We start from the raw sequence: 19564 nt of genomic DNA, 5'->3' as shown, positions 1-19564 counted from the left end.
CCACATGTGAGGGAGCTTCGGGTGTGCACACACAGCCCTCCCCGCTCAGCCCTCCCCGCTCAGCCCTCCCCGCTCAGTCCTCCCCGCTCAGTCCTTCCTGTTTATGGAGTTGTCTGCCCATCTGCACTCCTCCCCGCAAGTGACACACATGGCCTCCGGGCTCACCGAGAAAGGACACACAGACTTTGCAGAAGGTGTGGAACTGGAACTTGCTGGCCGCCTCCAGCAGTGTCTTGGCGTTGGCCGAGTCGATGACCAGGGAGCCCGTGTAGACAAACTCCAGCAGCAACTCCAGGACGTCTGCTTGCAGGTTCGACAGGACGAGCTCCAACTTCTCCCGGCCACCCTGGCCGCTGTCTTGCACGGACCTAGGCACAGAGACCAGGGTGTCCTTACCTGCTGCCCCGCGGCCATCGTGCCGCTTCCTCACAGGGCTAGATCTCCCTGCACACCTTGGTCACGCCCTTGGTTTTAGGACTCAAAGGACACAGCAATGACACACCTGAACCTAATGCTCTGACACGGGATCTGAAAGAGAAGAGTCTGACCAGAGACGCCCAAAAGAACAGAAAACCCTGCTTATCACTACTCGGCATGTCCATGCAAAAAAAGATGCAAATCAAAAAGCATGAGCTATGGATGGGGACGAGGACCAGGACTGGCCTCAAAGGGAAACAATACGGTTCAGCCCACTGCAGGCCCTGGCATCTCCACCAAAGCAGGCCGACGCATCCCAGCCCGGCCTTGCCTGCCTTGGGTGGCAGATTCTCCAATGTGACCCAGGCTTGGGAGGCTCCCAAGTGGCTGTGATCCCAGCCAATCCAGAGATATCCTCTGATCGCCCCAAGACCGAGGGCCCCAAGTTGCCCCAGAACCTTCTCCAACCCCACCTCTTTCCAAAAACATATTGTTTCCTTTTAGGCATGGAAAGGAAGCCCTTCATGACATTGCTTTGAAACTGAGGACAAGACGAGATAGACGGACAGAATGGTCAGAGCCGGGAGGAGGGGAGAGGAAACAACCAAGGACTTCCGCCACAGACAGCCAGCAGCCATGACCTGGGGCCTGGCCCGGGGCGGGGCCCTCCTGCCACATGGAACACGGGGTCAGAGGTCAGAGTGGCCTGCGTGTAGAGTGTGCATCGGGCTTGGGAACTGGGGGGAGCAGGGGAGGGACACAAATATATCAATCTGTTTATATCTGGTGTCTACAGGAATACAAAACCATTGCAAAGGCTCCTAAGGCCTGGCAGCCGCCCCTAAAGCTGGACCTGGAAGGAAACAGATAAGATGAAGCAAGAGTGACACCGATGCATAAGTGACAGCAGGAGTAAAAACACCCGGCGCGTCGGGAGTCTGGAGGCCTCGTAGGCCGTTGGCTTGGCTGCCCTGTCCTGGCTCCTCCGAGCAGCCTTGCTTCCTGCCCGGAGCCCGGTCCTGCCTGGGGCTGGGCTTGGCCACATGCCTGGGAAATGACCTCTGTGGTCCACTCACTCGCTTCCGAGGAGGCCACAGGGCAAGATGCTTGTGATGGGTCCCTTGCGTGCACCTGTGGCTGGCGGTGGGGCTGTCGAGGTGTCCAGCAAGCGGGCAGGCTGGCTGCAGACAGACCAGCTGCTGGGTGTGTGGGTGAGCGGAAAGAGCACAGGGCAGAGAGCTGGGGGCGCTGGGTGCCCGGGCTCTGCCACCAACAGGTGGGCAGCCTTGGCCTCCCAGGCCCTCAGCCTCCTCTTCTGCAAAACAAGAGGGTGGACCTAGATGAGGTCTGAACTCCCGTGGAGATTTTGTGGCAGAGGCTGGAAAATGCCGTTCCCACGAGACTCTTCTCTATGTGGCAGTACCTGAAACTCCATCATTAGAGCGACATTCTCTCAGGTCAGGCACCGCCCTCCCAGAGCCTCAGCGAAGGCATGGCCAGGAGGAGAGGGGGAGATGCAATCCTGCCACAGAGCCGGCGTCCAGGCTCCCTCCCAGGGCGGCCACGGTAGGCCGTCCCCACACAACGGCTCATCCCACCAGGACCCCAAGGGGCCTCTGCCTCCAAGCCCTGGGCCAGCCCAGAAGGCAGAGGGGGCAAGGTGTGGGCTCCACAGAGGCCCCTCCAAACCCCTGCAACACAGAGTGACTCCTAAAGTGACTTCACACACCTAGTCTTCTGCTGTTGGGATGGATTTCCATACCTCGGTGGCTTTGTTAAGTGTAAAAGTAATCTACTACGTGATCACTTGAAACCACAGAAATCCTTAACACCCCCAGCCCCAGAGCCATCTGGTCAACCTCATACTCCTGTCTTTGCTGCCCGGGCCTTCATTCCTGCAAGCCGCTGCCTGGCCTCTCCTCTGCCCTGTGGAGGTCACACGGGGCCACAGCCTGCTCCCGAGGCCCCCAGTCACTGCTGCCTTCACCTCTGGCCAGCTCACTTGTCTACCCAGGAGTCCTCAGGTGGAGGAGCTCAAAGCCAGTGAAGGGCTGAGCCCAGGGGACTTCAGGATGTGTGAGCACACACGCACACAGATGCACTGTGGGGAGGGGTGCTGGGCAGATGGACAGTCCATGGCTGAGTGACAGGTGCGATGGGACCCACATGGCTGCTGAGGGGTGCTGCCTGTCTTGCCCACAGTCTGAGCTAGGGAGTGGGTCCTGGCCGCCAGGTGCAGGAGGAGGGGCACCAGGTGCCGTAGAGCATCGCAGGTGCTGTCTAGACTGAGGAGGACCCTTGACCACAGGAGGCATGGCTGTGGCTCTGTTCCTCCTGGCCCCTTGTGAGGGCCACCTATGGGGTGGAGGGGGTGCTGGGCAGATGATCTGCAGGGAATGGCCATAGAGGCACAGGGGAATGTGATGGGGGCTCTGTCAGAATCTGAGTTCAAGGAGGAGATGAGGCCTCAAAGGGCGAGGCCCGTGCCTCTTACCAACACACATGGTTCTCATCCACACAGGCCTTTGTGCGTGGCCTGGAGAGCTGTGAGGGGGTGGGGGCGCCTCTCTATCCCTGAACACCAGACTGTCTTGGGACTGGACCCCAGTGCTCCTTAGGCCTCTTCCCTCTGAGCAGGGACCCCAGAGGGACACCCCTGTGATGGGTGACCTGGTCCCTGAGGAGGGGGTACAGGTGGCTGTTCCGTCCCTGCCCTGAGCCATTTCTTGTCCTGTCCTACTGGGCTCCATGGAGTGAATGGCGTGGGGTGCTGCTGGCCCGCCAGGTCACGACGTGGCTTTGGAGGGACTGCAGCAGGGCAGACGGGCAGCACTAACCTTCTCTATGAAGCTGACAAAGGGGCTGGGGTGCAGAGTGAGGGGCAGGCTGGTGCTGCCCAGCCACACGGGCCCCGTGGGGTCTGTCAGAAGACCAGAGCTTCCTAGAGTCACTTCCTTCTCAGGTTGGGGATGCCCAGGAGAGGCCAGAGTTCGAGACGAAGCCTCTGCTCAGCAGAGGAATGGCCCAACTACCGGGACGTTTGCAATCCCACCATTAGCCATGGACTCATCCAGGATTAGAAATGCCCTTCCTTTCAGACACCAGGTTGGAGGCCCTCATCCACCCTCACGCACCTCGGAGGTCAGATGTTCATTTTGCAAGGTGGAACTGGGCACCGTCTGGAGCGATGGGCAGAATCCGTGGGCAGCGGCGGGTGAGGCACAGGCATGGGGCAGGTGGCTGGTACCCAGCTCTGCTCAGAAGAGAGGACTCTGCCCGTGAATGAACACCTGGGCATGTCCTCCGCTGCAGGACACATGCACGGGCATGCACGAGTTTCCCTGGGTCTTGGGGATTTGTGTGGCTCAGGCCCACCCTTGGTAACTTGGCGACAGGTGTGGGTCATGCCATTGTGCCAGCATCCAAAGTGAGACGTGGGAGTCTCGTTATCTGGCTTCCAAGCCACACCTGTCTACCAAGCAAGGTGGCAGGCGCTGCCACCCACACATGCTCAGGGAAGAGGGTGAAGGGTGTGGGGCTCTGGGCAGGACTTTGCTGGGACCCTTCTGCATGGCCATGGGGGGCAGCCAAGCCCAAAGGGACTTGGCCGCACCCTGGGAGAGGACACTGAGATCCAGCGCTCCCAGTCACGGTCTGACCGTCATCTCTACAAAACACACATCTGGTCGCAACACCCCCAGGCTCCTGTGACCCAGGTCCAGCCTCCCTCCAGCCGCGTCCCCTGCAAGCCACCATCATGCCTGGCCCTGCAGCAACGTGGAGTCACCTGTGGGACCTGAGACCCCCTCCTGCCTTTCGACCTTGCTCTCCCCCACGTGTCTGCCCGGCCGATGCCTGTTCTTCATAACCCACATCAGATGCCACCTCTCCAAGGTGCCTCCCTGAATGCCCCTCCCCCACAGCCAGGCCCTTGGCCCACGAGTCTCTGAAGCGTCATCTGCGCTCGTCTCCTTGCCTGTCTGCAGCGTGTCCCCACCAGACTGTGGGCTCTGCTGGTGTTTGGTGTGAGTCCTGGCCCCAGGAGGGGCTCCCGTGTGTTTGCTGAGTGACCAGCGAGTGAATGACTTGGATTCCCACATTCTGTCCTGTGGCTCCAGGGCAGGGTGTCTGCACTGGGGTTGGGTCTGGCAGGCACTGTCCTTGCCAGGCTCGGGTGCTGGGTCATTGTCCTCCCTGGGGCTGGAGTGGTAGACACATCACCTGTCCCAGGCTGGGGGTGGAAGTCTAGCCTGAGCCTCCAGACAGGAGGCTCAGGGATGCTGGGACAGCAGGGAGGGGTCACCTGCCCCTGGCAGGGCTCACCCAGGGAGGGCCAATGTTGATCCCCACAGAGCAGAGGTCCCAGAAATGGTCCCTACTCCCTCCCTTACAAGAGTGCAGCTGCCTGAGGGGGGAGCCACTGCTTGGGGTTAAAGGGCAGGGCCACAGCTCCGCACTGGGCCAGTCCAGCTGCTGCACAGTAAGTCTCCAGGGTCACGGATGTGAAGGGGACTGAAAAGACATGGTGACATCAGCTTCTCTCTTGACCACCAAGAATGTGAAATTCTCTGTGATTTTACACGGCGGGAAAGGAAACCATCTTCCTGTAAAGACCTGGCTTTCCTCCCGAGAAGGCACTTGTTTGCACTCATCAGCACCAATGGTCACGTGTGCTCTGTGGCTGCAAACTCACACGGCGACCTTCAGTCACAGGGCACCCTGGGGCTTGGCTTTGGCTTCCCTCCTTTCTCCCGTGTGACCCTCCTGTATGCTGAAGGCCCCCCAGCCCCGACTCTACAAACCTCAGACCTCTCTGGGTTCAGATCCATGCACCTGGCTGCCTACAGGCGGCCCAACCTGGGGACCTGGGCGTCCATCAGGCTGCTCAGCTTGACACGCCAGATGCTCAACTGCTCATCTCCCCAGCTTTCCCAACGCTGGCCTGTGGACCTGCTCTCCTCCCTGTGACCTCTGATGCCCATGACACCTCAGCTTCTTGGGTCCTGGTGCTTGCACGTGGGAAGCCTCTCTGTCCTGGTCCTGCCCATCCTCTGCCCATCACTCTGAGGTGTCAGAGCTGCAGGAGACCTGGGCATCATGTGAACCAATTCTGATTTATAGATGAGAAAGCCCAGGGTGCAGGAGAGGAAGTGACCAGTCTGAGGTCACAGGACAAGTGGCAGAGTCAGGTGTAGGACCCAGGTCTCCGACCTGCCAAGGCGGGGATGTCCTCTCTCCTCCAGCCCCATCCTTTCTGATCAGGGCCACCGAGACACATCCTACTGTTCTCCCGCCTTCAGGTGGGTGTCCCTTCCTCACTGCTCTTGACATTACCCACCTCAGACCATGCCCAGGTCCTAGCATGGGGTCAGGGCTTGCCTGCCCCAGCGCAGCCCACTCTGGGAGGGCCATCTGCCCCACCCTGCCCTTCCCCACTCATGCCCCACCCCCGGCCTGGAATGCTCTTCCTCCCTCTTATCAGCCCAAGAAGCCTTCACTAATTTGGGTTCCCACCTAGCACGTGTTCTTCTCTGTTGCGTGCAAGTCTGGCTTTCCATGTGTGGTCTCTGAAAGCCATCGGAGGGCGCTGTGCTCCTCTCGCCCACCACGTTCTAGCTGGGGATGAGGCTGCCGCTCAGCACTGACCTGCCCCCTTTCTGTCCTCTCCAGCTGGTTTGGAGCCAGGCCCAAGACCCTAGGACGCTCATCCGTGATCCAGCAGCCAGATGCGGGCCCCTGCTTCCAGGATTTGTCAAGAGTGGAAGCACAAAGTCCTCCCTGGCCTGGTGAGGGCACTAGACATATCCCTTCACCCCAGACCACATGCCCCTAACCCCTGTGCTTGGACAGAGAGAGCCCAAGCACCGGGGGCAGGAGACCCGAGGTGTCCATGAGATGGGAAGTCCCAAAGAGCCTGCCCCTTCCTGCGAGGCTGAGGGCCGGCATGGGGCCAGGGCTCTATGTGAGAGGACGGATCGGAGAGGAGATGCCAGCCAGGGATCCATCCTGAAACAAAACACAGTCACTCCGGGGTTAGTTGGCAAGTCCAAACACGGCATTGGGAAGCAGAGGTCCTGTCCTCCCTCTGAGCACAGTCCTGGCTCAGCGTCTGCCCCGGAGAGGCTGCAAGGCAAGAGGAGCAGCGGCGTTAATCTGCTGAGGGCTGAGAGAAATGTGAGCGTTACCCTGGGCTGGCCCCTTGGCTGCTCTCCCTTACTACGGAGCTGGAAGGTGGCCCCTGACTTCTTTGCAAAGGTATGAAGCAGACAAATTAAAAAAATCAACATAATGGAGAAAAAAAAAAAAAAGATGCTCATGCACCAATAAGACTCATTCAGGTAGAAATAGCCAGGGCAGAGGGCAGGAGGGAGGGAGCAAGGGTTGAGAGAGACCGTGTTTAGGACACACCTGGTCTATGCTCCACAGCGCCGGTTTAGGCTCAGTGCACAAGGATCAGACATGCAGTGTGGCCCAGGCTTTGCTACAAGTCTCTTCTCCCCGACTTGGGCTGGGGAAAAGCGGCCCCGGGGACACCCTGTGCTCCTCAGCAGGGATGGCCTGATCGATGTGCTTTCCTGGCATTAGTCATCACTGACAGCAGGGACGATGGCACTGGGGATCCTGCTCTGGTCCAGTGGGGGCAGTGTGCAGTGATCCCTTAAAATGGAGCCTACAGTCCCCCTAATCTCAGGGAGGGCTTGTGAGCCACTGAGAACCTGGGATCTCAGGGGTGGGGCGGGGTGTTGTCTACTGCTGGCAGAGGCCCCTGGTGACCAGCAAAGCTGTGGGTGGGGGCAGATGCTGGGGGCAGTGGCTGCTCTGAGGCTGTGTGTGAGAGGGTACTGGGGAGGAGGAGGAGGAGAGATGGCTACTGGCTCTGTGACAGGGAGTCACGCTTCAGGAACCTGCAAGAGAGGGGAAGAGAAAAGCGACACAAAAGCGTCCTACAAAGGAACAGACCCGACCACAGCTGGAAGGAAGGCAAACCTTTGAATCAGGTCCTTGAAATACAAGCTGCAGGAAGCTAGAACATTTTGGTGGACTTCAAACTCTCTGCCTTCAACAACAATTTTCAGGTCTGTAAACGCTTTCGCTCTGCGTTGCTGGTTCAATTCCTTCAACATTTCTGCAGAACAGAGAAGACAGACAGGGCCAGGTTCCCATTAAGAGTTTTTTTTTTTTTTTTAATTAAAAAAAGTATTTTTTTTTTCTTTCAAGAAGTAGAGAAATAGGAAATACTTGATATTGTTTCTTGGCAAGACTGGCTCAACACTGACAGTCAAAAGAAGTCACAAACATAATGCATAAACAAGCAGCCACTGGGAGGGGCTAATAACCAAAGGCATCACAACTTCAAAAAGCAAAAAAACCAAATATGATACAAAAAATCAAACCCAGAAATTGAAAGGTTGGGGGAGAGATTCCCATACTGACGATTGGAAACATAGAGAATACATTATCACAGACAACTAAAAACTGTTAAATAACCACGGAGCAAGTTCTCCAAATGCCAATGGGTGCCGATGTATTGGAGACCAAGTCAAGCATGGCATTGTGATGTAAGATGGGCTGGATATGGTTCAAAGGAATCACAACCACAAAACCTGCAAAAACAGCGTCCCTTATGTTAGACACTCACAGCCATGGCATGGCAGCGGACCCCGAGAAAGGAGGGGGCCATGGGAGAACTGGCAAACACCTCCTTCTGTTTCACATTTGTGGGGACTTTTCGGGAAAGCAAGCAAGCAAGGGACAGGGACCCTCTGCGCCTCCTCCCATGTCCCAGGCGAGTCTCTCAGGACGCCCACCCTCTCCTGGGGCTTTGACATTGGGCAGAGCCTGCTTTACAGCCCAGCAGGTCCCAGGAAGTGGCCTCGGAGGCTCCCACTCTGCTGCGCACCTACCTGTGCCCGGTGTCTCGGACCTGGGGCTGGCACAGACAGTGCCCGGGCCCATGGGCTCCAGACCTGGGGATGTCAGAAGCTTCTCCCAGACCCACCCCAAGGCTTAGAAAGGAGAAGGAGGGAAGAGCCTGCCAGCCACCCTGTTGGGGTTGCACACTCTCTTTCACTGGCCAAAGTTAGGGCCTTCATGTGACCACTGCTTCCCACAGCCTTGCCTCATCTGCCTGCCTCCAGGACTGCCCTTAATGTTGCTGGTAGCTGTGCCTAAGGCCCCTGATCTTTGGGCCAGAATGACCTGTCTTCAGGCCAGGCGATTTCCCTTAGCAGATGTATGGGAGAGGGTGGCCTGCAGAGCTGAGCCCTGCTCTTCAGCACCCCCTGCCATCGCCCATGCTCCAGCCTCATTGGCTATCGCTGTCCACATGGGCCAGGGCTGGCTGCCTGCCAGGACTTCTTCTTGGCCCCAGTCCTGCTTCTGACACTTGGCCAAGCCCCTTTGTCTCTCTTAGCCTCTACTTCTGTATCTATAAAATGGGGATTGAGGATCCTGCTTCTGCTCCCTGACTGCCAGGCAGGCCCTTTTGGTGAGGACACACTGGGCTCTGCTGAAGACCAAGGAAGACAGTGGGAGGGGCTCCTGGAGAACATGCCACATGCATGTTCAGGGAGTGGGGTCTGGGGCCCTGCCTTCTGGGAGCCATGGGCAAGGCCGAATCACTGACCCTGCCAACCCCAAGTCACACTGAGTCTGGAGTCGTAGCAGAGCATCTCCAGGGGTGCGGAAGGGGGCTCTGGCTGGGACTTCAGGAAGGATCTACATGGGGTGAGCTCAGACCCGGAGCAAAGAGGGTGGGAGCTAAGACAGAGACCAACAGGCTCAGATCACCAGCGGGAGGGTGCGGGAGGGCGCAGAAGCACGAGGGGGCAGGTGCTGGTGGCCAAAAGGGCCACAGGCAACAGGGAACACAATGAGGCGCTGGGTGGGGCCAGATCGCAGCAGTCTTGCCTGGGAGCTCCAGCTTCATCCAGGGCACCAGGGAGCCACAGGGGATTCTGGATAGGAAGTGGTGAGGTTAGACTTGGGTTTCAGACAAATCCACACAGAGGCAGGATGGGGAGTGGCTTAGGAAGCCAATGGGAGGCAAGAAAGTGACGTGCGGAGAGTTGAGCCTCAAAGCCAGACCTGAGGGTGAACCTGCACTGGGCCTCCTATCAGCTGTGTGACCTTGGGAAAGGGGACCTACATTCTCAGAGCCTCGGGGTCCACCCTTGTTGAAGGTTCCGTAAGACAGCATGTGGCGGGCACACAGGGAGCTCAGCGTGGGGGCGAGTGCAGTGCTGGTGACGGTGACGGTCTTTCCAAGGGAGAGGTGAGAAGGCCGGAATTACACAGCAGCAGCACGACAGAGAAACAGGAGTGTGTGGACCCCGTGGGGCTCAGTGCAGGAAGGAAGCGGGGAGGGGGAGGCGTGGAGACCATTGACAGGATTTTGGAGGGGATGGTGGTGGGACATCAGGAAGGGAGGGAACTAGAAGATCAGTTGTGGGGTGGGGCCTGTGGGACACCCGGGGTTTGGGGTAGGAGGCAGTGGATAGAGGCCTGGGCTGGAGAGAGCCTGGCGGTGCCTCAGACAGCCGGGCGCAGGGGAGACAGCACAGGGCCAGTTGTAGGGCCAGGCTGGATAAGGCTCAGCTGCCGCACTCACACGCGTCTCCAGAAAGTCGCCAGCTGAATTAATGCCCAAACCATGAGCCAGGTAGATGACATCACCTTTTTGAGTGAAGCGAGGTAGATGATGTCGCCTTTTTGAGTGAAGTGGTAGGGGAGGGGAGAGAATTCTGGGCTGGGATTCTGAAGACCTGGATCCTGGTTCTTGTTCCAGCATTGCCACTAATTGGTGTGTGACCCTGGGCCAGCCACCCCAGCTTTCTGGGCCTCCATTTCCTCTAGCACAGGAGGGCAGAGATAACTGCTCGGTAACCCCTTGGGTGTCACACTGCAGAGAGTGACAGATGTGGTCCCACATGCCTGCTGAGTTAATCAGTGCTTAGGGGCCTGGAAAACACAGCAGCACACACATGCCTACTCCTTCTGGGCCCGAGGCATCCCGAGGGTTTCTGAAGACCTTCCCTTCAAATCGAGGTCCCGGCAGTGATTCTATCAGCAGCCCCAGCCCTGGCCGTGACACCTGCTGCTCCAGGAATTCTGCAGCCAGACCTGGAAGGCGCTTGGAGGTTCAGGTGTCCCCCTCCTAATGTAGGTGCTTTCTGTTCTCTCTGAATCTCACTTGGTGGAAATCTGGATTTCATAGTTGGGGAAGATTATTTATTCACTTTCAGAAGAATTTGCCAATTTATGAAAGTGCTCACCAGGGGACTCCTTTTCCCAGCAGGCCCCAAGTGTATTCCAGGTATCGATCGGCTGGTGTGTGCGGGCTGCTGCCCATCGCCTGCCCAGCTGGCAAAGCAGGCTCTCAGGCTGTGCCTGTTGGGGGGCGGCAGACCCAGAATCCACAAGGGGGCACCAGGACCCGCCGGGCACAGGCTGCCCTCCTCCCTGCCCCATGTTTTGGCAAAGGACACTCCCTGATTTCTGAGGAGCTTCCCAGTGAGGTGTGTGGGGCGCTGTGAGGAGGCCTCCAGCAACCAGGCCTGTTCCCAGGTGTGGGGAGGTCTGCAGGCCTCAGGGCTGGGCCTTCAGAGCGGACTTCCAGAAGCACCTGGCACCCTGCACTATTCTGCTGCTCCAGGTTTCCGCGGGAGAAGATGGCCCAGAGACGCTATGGCCTTCCCTGGATGGAGGCTCGTTGGGGTCTGGCGAGCGGAGTGCTGGCAGCTGAGCCTACCAGGTGGGGTGAAGACTTGGCCTCAGCATCCGTCCCTGTTGGCCAGCCCCAGGGGTTGTTTTTGGGTCTCCTCGGCTTCGAGTGGGCCGCCCACCTGCGCCTGTGGGACTGCACACCCTGGCGCTGCTCACTGAAGTGGCTGCCCCCAGGCTCAGATTTTTGTCCCAGGCCTCTTTGCCCCTTTTCCCACTTCCTCCCGCACGCCCAGGATGCCCGACTCAGCATGGAGCTTCTCTTCCCGCAGAAGACAGTCCACTGCCTGCATGCTGAAGGCCTTCCCCGGACTCCTCCCACCCCTCATCACACCAAGTCCCATCTTTTCACCTCCTAGAATTCTCAGGATCCAGCCGCTCCTGCCCCAGGCCCTTCAGCACCCTGAGTGAGCTGCCCTCATCTTTCACCTGAGTCACTGCAACAGCCTCTGAGGACGTCTCCCTGTTTCCAGCCTGTCCCCCTCCAGGCCACCTCCACACTGCAGCTCCTCACAGCCTCCGGCCGCACAAATCCTTCGGGGCTGAGCAGGGGCAGCACGGCCCTCTGGGGGTCTCCCCGTTCCCTCAGCTCCTCCTCCACTCCCAGGGGGGCCCTTTGCTCCCCAGCAAAGCTTCCATGCACCCCACACATGTCCCCACTCCTCTCTGCCTGGATCTTCCATCCCCTTCCTCCATCTGGCCAAACAGTATTTATCCTTCACCACCAGGGAAAGTGTTATTTTGTCCTGGGCCTCTTTGCCTCCTTCCCCTCTTCCTCCCATACCCCTGCCCTCCACCCCCTTTCGCAGGCTGGCAGAGCAACCTGTGCTCACTTCTTTATAGATACTAGGAGTTGTAATTATTTATTTACATGTCTGCCTCCTGCACTAGACTGTGTTTTATTTGTATTTTTATCTTCAACACTCAGCACAGGGCCTGGCATATATATAGCTGGTGTGATGGATAGCAAAAATTCTTTGTAGCTTCCCCCGTCAAGAGGTGGAGATGATTTCCCCACCCTTTGAATCTTGGCTGGCTTTGTGATTTGCTTTGGACCACAGAAAGTGGTGGAAGTTGACCCTGTGTAAATGTGAGCCATGGCCTCAAGAAGCTTTGCTCACTTTCACTCACTCTCCAGGGCCCCCTGGCACCACCACCATAGGAGCGAGCCTGGGCTAACCTGTTGGAGCATGAGAGACCACGTGGAGCAGAAACGAGCGGTCCCAGATGAGACATTTAGACCAGCCAGTCTCTGCCAGTATCAGCCAGGCTGACCTAGATCGGTTGAGTGTATCCCAAACTGCCAGGCCAGGATCACAGTCTAAATAAGTGGCTGTTGTTGAAACACTCAATTTTAAGTCACTCAATTTAGAATTGTTTGTTAAACAGCAAGAGCTAACTGATACACAAAGCATGAATAGATGATGGACTCCAGTGCTCAGGGAACTTTCCCTGTGTTGGTTTCACCTTTGCTAGTACAGTTTGAGGCTAATTCTTTTTTTTTTTTTTAAGTTTTGGTAAAATGTACCCATTTTAAAGTGTCCAGCTCAGTAGTGTTAAGTATATTCACACTGTTGGGCAAACCACTGGAATCCTTTTCATCTTCACGAACAGAAACTCCACACCCATTAAACAACCACTCCCCACCTCCCCTCCACCCAGCCCTGGCAACCATCATTCTACTTCCTGTCTCTATGAGTTTGACTATTTTAGACCCTCTTATAAGTGAAATTATGCAATATTTGTCCTTCTGTGAGTGGCTTTATTTCACCTAGCATAATGTCCTTAAGGTTCACCCACATGGTAGCATGCATCAGGATTTCCCTCCTTTTTAAGGCTGGCTAATATTCCACTGTATGTAGATACCACATACTGTTTAACATTCATCCTTTGATGGACACTTGGGTTGCTGCCACCATTTTGCTGTTGTAAACAATGCTGCTATGGGCACTTATTTAGACTGTGATTCTGGTTTGGCAGTTTGGGCTACATTCAGCAGATCTAGGTCAGGCCTGGCTGATATTGGCAGAGACTGGCTGGTCTAAATGTCTCATCTGGGACAGCTCATTTCTCCTCCACGCAGTCTCTCATGCTCCAACAGGCTAGCCCAGGCTCGTTTCTATGGTGGTGGTGCCAGGGGTCCCTGGAGAGTGAGTGAAAGTGAGCAAAGCTTCTTGAGGCCATGGCTCACGTTCAGTTCTCACCCCCGAGTTACGGACCAGATATCCCCTCTCGCGACCCGTCTCGAACCCCGTTCATTCTAAGTGGTTAGTATGAAATGGCTCTGTGGATGCAGCAGCAATGGGCATGAGGGAATGGGGACTTGAGGAGGCTCTGCCTGGGGCTGGATGCTTTGCCTAGAGGAGAGTGAAGCCACAAACAGAACCAAGGCTGGAGATGAAGTTGCAGCCAAACTTCTGCATATTTTTCACCAAACGACATAAGTTATTTGTCAGAGACTAATGGGCTCGTTCCGGCTGGACTACAAGAGCTGTGTGAGATGGTAATAAAGAGGAAGAGATGTCAATATTAAAAGGCAAAGAATTTCAGTGGCTTTGCCACAGAGAAGTCCATTAAATCACAGCCTTGAGAAAGGTTGTGTGGCCAAATCATTTTTTTCAGAGCTCAAGTAAGAACCCAGCTAGGTGATAAATGCTTCCCATCCCATTGGTATGTATGACACATATTTGATAAAGGACCTGAAAAAATTATAAACTCAGAGCAGTTGTGAAATATACTGAGAAGGCCCAGCGAAGACAGTGTCAGGCAGGCCCATAGGGCAATTCATCCAGCAGCAGTGAGGCCGACGCATGCTGACACTGTGGGGACAAATGGAGGCTTACGCAAACAGAGCATCCCACTGCTGCTCCACGCGCCTCCCGAGCGGAACGTTGCCCTCCCTCCCCCGTCTGATCAGATATGCATTTCTTCCCCTACTTCTTTTCCAAAGAAGAGTTGGCCTCAGAATGAACCTTGGAGGCCAAGAGCAGGCTCCAGCTTCCAGGTGAGACAGAATGAAACCACCTGTGGGCGGTACCTGTGGATCCCTCATCCAGCCTGAGTCGGACGTGTGACACCTGAGGCCCCACGCAGGCAAACCCTCCTAGGAACCGTGAAACACTCTGACTTCTTGCCTGGACTTAGGGTTTTAGTGAGGAGCCTTTCTGGCTTTCCTGTTGTCTAAATGGGAATTTCTGCCATTTGTCTAAAAGGGAGCCAAAGTCCTAGGAACAGTCACAACCTCTCCCACTAGCCTGCCGTTTCCAAACTGATGACACTGGATGACAAGGCCTATTTACTGAGCAGTGATAGCTGGCCCCAGAGGTCCCCTCTGTGCCTACAGCCCCTGACCCAGGGCTGCACACCCGTGGGTGTGGGTGGGACTGAAGACTGCCTTCCAGCTGGAACATTCTCTCTAAGATGATAGAAAATTCACTTCTATTTTTCTCCTTAACGTTTTTTGAAATCATCATAAAACTAACAGAAATATTCCCTTCTCTTTCCCTGGGTTTGTGCCCTTGACCCTTAGGTCCAAGGACTGAACAGAGGCAGCTGCCAGCTTGGGCCGTGGGTAGTGCGACTGGGAGACCTAGATCTAGTCACAGATTCACCTCAATCCTCCTGTGACCTTGAGTGGGAGCTCTTTCTTCATCTAGGGTCCACCAGACCAACGACTGCCTGGATCCCTTACTTCCAAACTCTGTACTGTGGGCTCCTGTAGGCTTCTATGACCTGACCTGACCTGTGCTCACAGCTTAATATTCTATCATGTTCCACACATCCCCCACTCTAAGTTCACACCCAGTTCATCCTGTTCCTTCACTTTGAATGTTTCTCTTTCTGCCTTGGCCAAGGTTTCTCCTACACTTGCTTCCTAGGGTCCCATCCATTCCTTAAGCCTCACTCTATTATTATTATTATTATTATTTTGTAGAGACAGGGTCTCGCCATGTTGCACAGGCTGGTCTCAAACTCCTGACCTCAAGTGATTCTCCTGGCTCGGCTTCTCAAAGCATTGGGATTACAGGTGTGAGCCACCATGCCTGGCTGTAAGCCTCGCTTAAAATCCCATCCTCCAAAAATTCTTACAGAATTCTCCGGTTGCCATTAACTTCACCCTCTCCTGTGGTCCCATGAGACCTGGTACCTTCATTGGAGTAGAGACCTTTGGCTGCCTTATTACGGAGGAATGTCTGTCTGTCTGTCCATCTCCTTTCTAGTTTTTGATCTTTTGGAGGGCTTGTCTCTCTGGCCCCCTGAACACCTGGCACCATGTTTTGCACAAAAAGTTCCTTTCCGATTGGAATTCATTGTGGGTTACAGACCACATGCAGATGTGTGCTAGGGAGTTAGATGACATTCCCTCAAATGTGATCCACTGGAACTATTTGAAATACCACAGTTGTGTGGAATTGGATGGACAGAATGTAAAAGTCAAGCCCCTCTAACTTCAGGCAACATTGGTGCTAATAACGGTGATAACCCTGCAATTCGTATGCAATCTACAGTTGCTAAAGCATTGGCACATTAATTATTTAGGTCCTCCTTGGGGAGAGATTTAATTATCTGTTCAGCTCCAATGGCTTTGAAGAGCCTTAAATGGTCTTCCTGGGAAGAAATGACCACCCCAGCAGCCGCCGAATACAGGTGCAGCCTGGAGCCCTTGAGGCCACTCTGCAGAACAGGGTTCTCTCCAGGCTTTGGGTCCTAGCTGCCTGGATCATAAGATCTACCCCTCGACCCCCCCCCAAAAAAAAAGAAAGCCAAAAACAGATAATCTTCCTGGACAACTCGTGCCTTGTGGGCTCAGAGTAGGAGTCAAAGGGTATGGTCTCTTGTTTAGGAAGGAATGGAGGAGGACGGGGGCAGAGTGTCAGGATCCCATCCCCAGCCCAAGGAACCTGGCCAGAGGGTGGGCACTGCAGAGGTGGGGGTGGGTCCTGAGCTAAGCAGGGAAGGCCATGGGCAAATTCTGTGGCTGCCGCTGGAGCAAGTGCCTGGTTTGGTTGACACTAGCAGCATGTAGTCCCTCCTGCCTCCAGCAAAAAGGCTGCCGCTTGGCTCCTTCCCCTGCTTGGAGGATGGAGGCCGAGGGATGATGGGAATATTCCGAGCAGGAGAGAAGGAACATGTCATGGGGTGAGGGCAGGGCTGAGAGACCTTGGGAGAAGGCCAGGGCTCAGGAGACTTGGGTGAGAAATAGGGTCAAGGCCAGTAGTGTGAAGAGTTCTAGAGTGGCCAGAGCTGGAGGTGGAGGGGACTTTGTGTGGGGAATTAAACATCCACGGGATTCAAGGCAGGACCTGGAAGAGCTCTGTGGGGCCTGGAAGCCTGAAGGTGGGCTGGGGGAGGGCCAGGTGAGGGGCCAAGGCAGATGGGAGCAGACAGAGGGGCAGGCATTTAGGGGCAGGGTGGCCCTACCATCCTTTTGTGAGGTAGCTGGCCCCACCAGGGGTTAGAACTTGTTACCAGGAAGCGAGGTATCCTGAGGTGCCTTGGTCCTCAGGGCCAGAAGAGGAAGAGACTCGAATCTGGCGTCAGAAACTGAAGTGAATCCAATGTCTGGGGTGGGGGTGAGGGTGGGTGGGTCTCACTCCTCCCCCGTGCTCATAGCCCTCCACGTCTTCATGTGGAAGAACTGTGTTCTGTCTACAGCGTTATTTATTTAGAGGTACTGCTTCTTTTCCATTGGAGGGTGGGCTCTTGGAAGATGGGGTGGTTCTTGGCTGGAGGGATTGAAGAAGCCAGGATAGATAGTTGGGGCCAAATGCAAGAGCCAAGTTCAGCACCTTGGAGAGCTCTGAGTGCCCTGGGGTCAGGCCAGAACGACAGGGGAACTCTGTAGAGGTTAGAGGGTGCCCTGCAGCAGCTGACGACGTCCACCGCTGAGTGGGGCTGGGGCCCTGACATCCTCCTTCAGAGGCAGACTCAGACCCCGAGTTCTGGGAACCTCAGATGGCTTGTGTCTGTTTGGCCCCTTCGTTTATTCATTAAACTGCTGTTTCCTGTGTGCCGGGCACTGGTGGGGGGAGAAGGGGGTGCTGGGGTCACATGGAAATCGGCACGTGTGCAGAGCTGGGGGAGCTCACAGTTTAACGGGAGACACACTCACAGAGTGTGTGTCTGCCTGGAATGCCCTGCAAGAGGAGTCTGACTGGGGCAAGTGCTGGGCGGATGTGGCAACGAGGAGGGGATCGCTGGTTCTACCCGACGGAGCTGAGGAGAGTGTCCACAGGGAAGGTGACAGTCAAGGGAAGACTCAAAAGGTGAGCAGGAGCGCCCCAGCTAGCTGCAGGGGCGAGATGTGAACACACAGGCTGAGGTGTGAGAGGGCCACGTTAGGGACTGAAGGTCACTGGTATGGCTGGCATGTGCTGTGTGCACACATGGCTGTGTGTGTGCACGCATGTGTATCTACATGTGTGTTCAAGCATGTGGTGGGTACAAAGGTGTGGGTGTGAACATATGGTGTGTGCAAGCCCGTGGGTGGGCGTGTGTATGCAGCCATGTGTGCCAATGTGTGTGTGTGTGTGTGACAGCATGTTGTGTGGGTGTGTGCATGCACCCCTGTGTATGTGCCTGTGTAGGGGTGTGTTGTGCATGTCAGCATGTGGTTTGGGTGTGTGTATGCACCCCTGTGTATGTGCCTGTGTAGGTGTGTGTGTGTGAGAGAGGATGTGGTATGGGTCTGTGTACGCACCCCTGTGTATGTGCCCATGTAGGGGTGTGTGTGTGAGCATGTGGTATGGGTGTGTGTACGCACCCCTGTGTATTGCCCATGTAGGGGTGTGTGTGTGTGTGTATGTAAGTATGTGGTATGGGGGTCTGTATGCACCCCTGTGAATATGCCCGTGTGTGTATGTGTGTGTGTGAGAGACAGCACGTGCCTGTATGTATATGTACATGCAAGCATGTGGTATGTACATGCAAGCATGCACGCACCCCTGTGTATGTGTCTGTGTCTGTGTGTGTGAGGATGGGTGTATGTGTGTCCTCGTGTGCATAGTGCATGTGAGCACGTGGTGTGGGTGTGTGTCTGTGCCCGTGTCTGTGTAGTTGTGTGTGGGAGACAGCATGTGGCATGGGTGCGTGTCTACGCCCTTGTATATGTGTGTGTGAGCATGAGGCCTCTGCATATGAGAAGCAGAGGGAAAAGTTGCAGATCAAGGCAAACCCGTATCTGACAGTGAACCAAGCAAACCAACCCATCTTCTTTTTCCCACAGGAGGCTGGGGGCCACTGGTGGATTTCACGAGGGAGGCTGAGAGCGTCAGGTTTGTCTCTGACACTGGAAAGGTTGCTGGGAAGCAGCTGCGAGTGGCCTGTCCCTGCACGTGCGGGCCCACCTCCCCACGCTCCCCTGGCCTGGGGCTTTCTTTCTCACACCATCATGAGCTCCCTTCTTCCGGGCTGCCCCTGCCATTCCAGCCCATTCTGACCCCTCCTCTGAATTTCCCAGGCCTTAGGCAAGCACCCAAAGCATATCATCAGGTGCCACAAGGCACAGGGCCCCAGGCCGACACCTGGACCGGGGTGGGGTGAGAGCTTCGGAGGAAGAGGGGGCAAGAGGTGAGCAAGACAGCTCCTGTCCCGGGGGAGGACCCAGCTCAGTGCAGACACAGGTGCCCACAGTGAGGAGCTGGATGAGAGAGCTGCAGGATGGTCAGCTGTGGTGCTAGAGGCCTTCTGAGGAAAGAGGGGTGGGTGGCCAGGACCGGGGGGCCAGGAGTGGGGCCAGGAAGCGCAGGACTGTGGGGCAACCGCTGGCTGTCTCCAGTGGAGAACCGGACACGTGAGAGGGGTGAGTCACTCCGAATCAACTAGCTCAACACCTCAGTGCGTATTTACAGGCCTCCTTCATGCCAGGCCTGGACCATGGAGAGGAAGCCACCTTCTGTCCCCAAGGAGCTCAAATCTGATGGGAAAGGAGCCACTAGAGTAGACAGAGGTGAGTTTGGCTGCTCAGCACTGGAACCCCTTCCTACTGGGGACAATCCCAAGATGTGGGGATCTGGGCCCCGTCACTGTGGGGCCCAGGGGAGGTAGCTCCCTGGTAGCTGGCATGTGGTCATGAGGCCTGGGCTTGGCTGGTTGGGTGCTCCGGCCCCAGACTTCGAAGTTCCTTCAGGAGTGCAAAGACAGTGATGACCATGTTGGCTGTGATGAACTTGCAAAGCTATGCTCCCCCAGGACCTGGGCAGGCTCTGCCATAAGTGGCATTTATCATAGGCCTGACATATCCATGCATCTGTCCCAGTCAGGGCCTGGGATGCCAACCACAGGACCCAGTTCTGACAGCGAAGCAGAAAGGTATATATTGGAGGCTGGTGAACGAGGCTGGGAATTGGGGCAGGAATTGAGGCAGTGCAGCCAGGTCTGTCACAGAGACAGTCCCCCTGGGGTCCTATACAGGCACAGTCTCCCC

General features: G+C 56.0%; 1 protein-coding gene across 3 annotated transcripts in view; it reads right to left on the bottom strand.

Annotated features, from left to right (window-relative positions):
- Positions 1–19564, bottom strand: part of LOC105479833 (kelch like family member 29) — a 322000-nt gene that overhangs the window by 17308 nt on the left and 285128 nt on the right. For all 3 annotated transcript variants that reach the window (XM_011738162.3, XM_011738163.3, XM_071076283.1), the window contains 2 exons: positions 7405–7543; positions 166–368 (listed from right to left, as the gene is read on the bottom strand). In XM_011738162.3, coding sequence (XP_011736464.1) covers positions 166–368; positions 7405–7543 — 342 coding nt within the window. The remainder of the gene's footprint in view (positions 1–165; positions 369–7404; positions 7544–19564) is intronic.

Source organism: Macaca nemestrina, chromosome 13 (assembly GCF_043159975.1).
Source record: "Macaca nemestrina isolate mMacNem1 chromosome 13, mMacNem.hap1, whole genome shotgun sequence".
NCBI lineage: Eukaryota > Metazoa > Chordata > Mammalia > Primates > Cercopithecidae > Macaca > Macaca nemestrina.
This window is presented reverse-complemented; position numbering and strand designations above follow the sequence as displayed.